Source organism: Mirounga leonina, unplaced genomic scaffold (assembly GCF_011800145.1).
Source record: "Mirounga leonina isolate KUSES-001 unplaced genomic scaffold, KU_Mleo_1.0 Mir_91, whole genome shotgun sequence".
NCBI lineage: Eukaryota > Metazoa > Chordata > Mammalia > Carnivora > Phocidae > Mirounga > Mirounga leonina.
The window spans coordinates 40,747,420-40,753,866 of NW_023270839.1; the positions used below are offsets into that span (position 1 = coordinate 40,747,420).

The 6,447-nt window shown below is 48.1% G+C and overlaps 1 protein-coding gene across 1 annotated transcript in view; it reads left to right on the forward strand.

The window, feature by feature from the left end:
• Window positions 1-1,011: 1,011 nt before the first annotated feature.
• Window positions 1,012-6,447, forward strand: part of MAP2K1 (mitogen-activated protein kinase kinase 1) — an 80,329-nt gene continuing 74,893 nt past the window's right edge. Inside the window, exon 1 of the mRNA XM_034994234.1 lies at window positions 1,012-1,510. Coding sequence (XP_034850125.1) covers window positions 1,431-1,510 — 80 coding nt within the window. The 5' untranslated portion in view covers window positions 1,012-1,430. The remainder of the gene's footprint in view (window positions 1,511-6,447) is intronic.

Here is a 6,447-nt window from a genome sequence, read left to right on the forward strand (position 1 = left end):
TTAATACCTTTAGGACTGAATAGGAAGGGGGAAGAGAAGGACTGAATATTTATTTATTTATTTATTTATTTATTTATTTATTTATGAGTTGGGGGAGGAGAGAGAGGCAGGGGAGGGGCAGAGGGAGAGGGTGAGAGAGAATCTCAGGCAGGCTCCATGCCCAGTGTGGAGCCCAAAGCTGGGGATCCCATGAACCCACGACCACAACATCGTGATCTGAGCCCAAATCAAGAGTCTCCGCTTAACTAACAACTGAGCCACCCAGGCGCCCCTGAATCTACATTTAAAAAAATATGTGTGGTGCCTCCTTTATACTTTATTATATAAGCTCTTTATTCACATCTTATTTCTTCAAGTTTCATATAACTGGACTCATTGGTTTAAAGGGTTTTGTTTTTTTAAAGGGGAAGTTTCAAGGCTTTAAAAAATATTATCAATCTGCTCTCAAAAAAGGTTGCCCCAACTACGATCTTATCAGCATTGAGTACCCATCTCCTTGTACCCTCATCAGTAGATCAGTAGTGTGTATTACAATTTTATATAAATCTATGTACCTATTTGCCAGTTTGTTAGGCGCAAGGAGTCTCTTGACAAGTTTTCTACTTCCTCACGCTCCCTCTCCTCTAGAAATGAGAAGAGTTCTTTTCCTTATTCATATTAGAATTTCATCTCCTTCAACGTGACTCGGCCCTGGGAGGGCGCCCCAGTCACCGCAGAAGAGGAGACCGACTGGCACCGGGTCTGGCGAAGCCCACCTCTGGGTTAGCTCCGAAAACCTTTCCCTTTGGGTCCACCTGAGTGCCGCGTGGCAGCAGAGGGCGCTGTGCAGCCAGCGCCGGACCCCGCCCCCAGGGCCGCGCGCCGCGCCCCCGTGACGTATTTCCGCGTCATCTGCCGCCGAGGCGTGCTCCTATTGGCTGTCGGCGAGGCCATAGGGGCGGAGCCGAGTGGGTGTGTGCAAAGCGCCGCAGCCCGGGTGGAGGGGGCGAGGCTTCCCTCTTCCACGCCCCTCCTCCGCCCTCCATTCCCTCCCTGGGACGTCTGCGCCTAGCGGCTGGAGCGCTGCGGTGGCGGCGGCGGCTGTACTTTCCGGATTGAAGCGGGAGCAGGGCTTGGCGGTGTCGATCGAGCCTGAGGGACCGGTTGACTGAGGGAGTCAAAGAGGGAGGGAATCCCGGGCTGCCGAGCTGTGCCGGCGGGGAAGCCCTTCGATTCCCTGCGAGCCCCGGGCGAGCGGGGCGGGGGTCCCCCGAGACCGCCAGCGGCCCCTCGGCGCTGACGGGACCACGCGGGGCGCGCCCTCCGAAGGCAGCCTCGGGGCCCGCGGCCCCTACTTGGCCCTGCGCGGCGGGCGTGGGGCAGCTCGGAGGGAGGAAGCAGGAGAGGGGCCGCCCTCCGCTCGGAGTTAGAAGCGCCTTCCCGGGTCCAAAATGCCCAAGAAGAAGCCGACGCCCATCCAGCTGAACCCGGCTCCCGACGGCTCCGCGGTTAACGGGACCAGCTCGGCGGAGTAAGTCTGGGGTGGGCGGCGCGCGCCGGGCCGGGCTGCGGAGGCCCCTGCTGGGGTGTAGGAACCGAGTCGATGTGCGCGGCGCGCGGGGCTCCGCTCGGGTTCGTCACGTACGTCTCAGGCTGGCAGGGGCCAGGAACTCCCGGCCGCCGAGGTATCGGTGACTAAGCACAGATTGTGCTCCTGACTCAGACCAGTCAGTGGACCCAACGGGTCCCGATTTTCCCCCCTCCCGACCCCTGCAGTCATCCTTGGCCACTGACCGTTCACTTTCTCCCCTTCAAAGATGAACACTGGTTCATCCCCCGCCTCTCCCCAGCTGTTTTCCCCAGATCGTCTGGGATCCTGGCTTCTCTGAGAAGGGAGCAAATGTCCTGGAAAGAATTAAGATCGCATCTGCTTCTTTGAGGCCGGCTCAGGGTATGGAGTGTGGAGTTGGGACGAGCAAGCCACGACGTCCTCACCTTTGTGCTTGACACCTGTGGGCCGGGAGTGCCGCCTGGTTGTGGCCACTGGCTGGCTGGCAGGGGCGTGTGTACACCGACATCCCCGTAGCTTTTCCCTTGCCGACTTCGGGGGCTCCAGCCCCTTGGCCTTCTTGCTGGAAACTATCTTGTCTCCAAGGGAGCTGCTTTCCTCTGCTTTATCTGACTCTTCATTCATTAACAAATCGCTCCTCACCAGTGACTCTCCTAACTTTCTGTACTTTACTATGAGCCCTAAACTGACCTGAGACATGAACACCCATAGCCCTGAAAACCGCGCACAAGGTGCTCCATCTCTGCAGCTTCCAGTGTTGCTCACAAACCAGTCCTTGATCTCATTAAACAGGGAGGAGGCTGTTTAGTAGGGTGTTTCCGAACTCCCACAACTCTTTTTGCGTCCTGAGTAAGGGACAAGACTGTGAGGGAGAGAGACCCGGCTAGCTGGAGAATTAATCAGAAAAGATTCTTAATCTCTACCGGCACACTGGAGATGTATGGAAGCTAGCTGATGAAATGAGTGGAGTAGGCCTGAACCGTCAGCCCTTTGGTGATTTCTATAACCTTCCTTTCTTTCTTTAGATTTTAATAGCCTGGGGACCTGCTGGCTTGGTGACTCTCTCCATCCCTGTAATGATCACAAGGCCAGTGGAGGACCTATGGTGTGAACTCAGCTAGTTTCCTCAGGCCTGCTCCCAACAGATGCTCTTCGGTACTATAATGTCTCTTTTGTATGATATTGACTTGTACAGGTCAGATTCTATGCAGATAGTCCTTCAGACTTACTGTACAGAATTTTACCCCTTTAAAACAGATTGACATCCCCCCAGCACAGGGCAGGACAAGTTTTGACCACAGTGGCTGGTTGAATGTTGTGGCCTGACCATCCTGCTCCTGTTTGATTTGGAGGTGGGTACTGAGTGGAAGTACCTGTTGTCATTCTCTTGTTAATTGTGGCACCACAGCTGTATTCTTGCAAATGGGAGGAATCTCATTAAAAAATACAGGGGCGCCTGGGTGGCACAGTCAGTTAAGTGTCCGACTCTTGGTTTCAGCTTGGGTCATGATACCGGGGTCCTGGGATCAGGCCCTGAGTCCAGCTCAGTGAGGAGTCTGCTTGAGGATTTTTCTCTCTCTCTGCTCCTGCTCGTGCTCTCTCTCTAAAATAAATAAATAAATCTTTAAAAAAAGAAAAAATGCAAGCAGGAAAAGAATAAACTACTCTGGAGTTGGTGGCAGAAAAGTTTGGTGGGACTGGGAGGTTCTCAACAGTGATTAGGAGGTTGAACTCTGGAGTCAGGCTAAGTTTGAATCCTGGCTCTGTTACTTTGTGGTTTTGTGACCTGGGACAAGTATCAGTTTTATCTAGGAGCTAAGGCTTAGTTAGGTTTAGTTTTATCATCTGCAAAAATGGAGCTAATGATAGAACCTACTTAGGGTAGTCTTGAAAGTTAAATGAGCTAATACATAGTCAACCTTCCGTAAATGTTAGCTGCTGGTGCCTTTGTTACTGGGTCAATGTTGAGAAAGCTGAAGGAAACTGGAAGGTAATTTCCATCGTGGTGGTGGATATGTATGTTAAGGTGCCTTTGCTTTTGGATAAGTGAGTCCCCGCGATTGCTTAGTTTTTTGTGCCATCTGCATCTACCTCCATGACTCATTGCTGTGTTACAATAGGGGGCACCTTTGTGTAGGCTGCCTGAGACAAACAGGGACTGTTCCCCTACATTTCCTGGCACTAAAGGGAGGAAGGCTGCACACATCTTCTATCTTTCACCTTCGAGAGTGTTTCTCAAGTAAGGCCGCTGTTCTTGTGATTTCTGTGATTAGACCAGGGCACAGTTGTGAACATTACCAATGTAACGTAAACTAAAGAAGAAGGAAAAAAAAAATCCATTGACATTAAGGATCTCTTGGTACTAACTTGGCAAGGTTGCTTCTCCTCTGTGGCTCCTTGGCACTTTGGGATTTACCTCTAACTTAGCAGTTAATGCATTCAGATGGAGCTGGGTTACATGGGACCTGAAGTTTATGCAAGTTGCCAGGGTCCTTGAAGAAAAAAGAGTGCAAAAATACCTCTTTTGCAAATTTTGCAAAAATGCACGAGCATAATGCAAGGGTACTAAGTGTTAGCATGAAATAAATTGGACATAAGAACATATCATTCCCGTTTCAAATGTTTTCATGGTTCCATTGCAGTTAGAATAAAATCCAGACTCCTCTTGGGCTGTGAGACCCAGAGGTCTGCTCCCTGTGCACCCCCCCCCAACCACATTTCCTGCTGCTCCTTTCTTCCACCATACTAGTCTTCTTTCACTTCCTCCTTGGGATGGTCTGTACTCCCTCCAGGCCCTTGCACATGCTGTTCCTTTTGCCTAGAATGAATCATCCCTTCCTCTTCCCAAGCTAGGAAGGAAGTAATCATCATCTCTACCTAAATGTCATTTCCTCCGAGGTGTTCATAGACCACTTAATCTCTAAAGGAGGTCACTTTCCCATGTCATCTGATTTTTTTTTTTTTTTTTTTTAGACAGGGCACTTAAGAGTGCCTGTCTTTTTAAAAAAAAAAATTTTTTTTAAAGTAGGTTCCACACCCAGTGTGGGGCCCAAACTCATGACCCTGTGATCAAGAGAGTCGCATCTCCACTGAGCCAGCAGGTGCCTATCACCTGATTTTTTTTTTTAATGACATTCATTCACTGTCTTCAGTTTTTTATTAGGATATTTTATTTTATTTTTAAAAGATTTTATTTATTTTTTGACAGAGACACAGCGAGAGAGGGAACACAAGCAGGGGGTGTGGGAGAGGGAGAAGCAGGCTTCCTGCAGAGCAGGGAGCCCGACGTGGGGCTCGATCCCAGGACCCCGGGATCATGTCCCGAGCTGAAAGCAGATGCCCAACGAGTGAGCCACCCAGGCGCCCCTAGAATATTTTAAATATCTGTCTTTTCTGTACACCATAAACTGTAAGGTTAGGGCTGCCTTTTTCTGATTCATTGCTCTCTAAGTAGTCCCTGGAATACAGTAGCTGACACATAATAAGTGCAAATGTGTTTGAGTAAATCAGTGAGTGACTTAAATTTCTAATATTTGCACAGTGTGTTTAACAAATCTTTTTGTACTTTTTCATTTATTTTCCCCTTTGCTGTTATTTCCCCCTCCCCATTTCCTTTTCTTTCACAGGCATTCACTCACCCACTCTAGGGTATTTAATATATGGTCTTATAGTTCCACCCATTTGTTGGGTATGTGTACCTTTGGGAGGCAGATGGTATTGTTTTGTGGGTTTCTGTGCGGACAGTGCTGAATGCGATTGTGCCGTTATTCTGCGTTAAGAAAGGAGATCCTGCCATTTGTGACAACATGGGTGAACCTGGAAGACATTATATTAAATGAAATAAGTCAGACACAGAAGAAAAAAAGTGCTGCATGATCTCACTTATATGTGAAATCTAAAAAAAGGGTGGGGAATAAATAGAAGCAGAGAGTAGATAGGTGGTTACCAGGGGTGGGGAGGTGGGGTGTTGGTCAAAGGGTACAAAGTTGCAGTTAATGTAGGATGAATAAGTCTAGAGATCTAATGTACATATAGTTAATAATACTGTATTGAACACTGGAAATTTGCTAAGATAGTAGATTTCAAGTGCTCACATACACCAAAAAATGGTAACTATGTAAGGACATAGATACGTTTGTTAATTAACTTGACTGTAGTAATCATTTCCCTGTATGTGTATCAAATCTCATGTTGTATGCCCTAAATATACTCAAATTTTATAAAAATTACTGTTGTGCTATTAATATGCCTCAGTTGGGATAGATTCGGTTACGTTGAGATTACAAACAACCAAAAAATCAGTAGTTCGACATACGTTCAGGTCAGTGGCAGTCTCTGTTCATTGGATTCCATTAGGGATGTAGGCTTATGGAGGTACCATCTCTGAAATATGGTCACATGAGAAGGGCATCTTGTGAACCACATTCTGGCTCCTAAAGTTTTTGTCCAGAAGTGACACAGGTCACTTTTTTTTTTTTTTAAAGATTTTATTTATTTATTTGAGACAGAATGAGAGACAGAGAGCATGAGAGGGAGGAGGATCAGAGGGAGAAGCAGACTCCCCGCCAAGCAGGGAGCCTGATGCGGGACTCGATCCCAGGACTCCAGGATCATGACCTGAGCCGAAGGCAGTCGCTTAACCAACTGAGCCACCCAGGTGCCCGACACAGGTCATTTTTGCTCCCATTTCATTGGCCAAAGCAAATCACATGGCCATGCTGACCTTCAGAGGAAGGGGGGCTTCTTGGAAGGAGGAGAACCAGGACTATTTGAACAGAAGCAATGACCACCCCCAACTTTTCTTCCAGTTTATCTTTACCTTTTTTTTACTCTTTCTTTCTTTCTTTCTTTCTTTCTTTCTTTCTTTCTTTCTTTCTTTCTTTCTTTCTTTCTTTCTT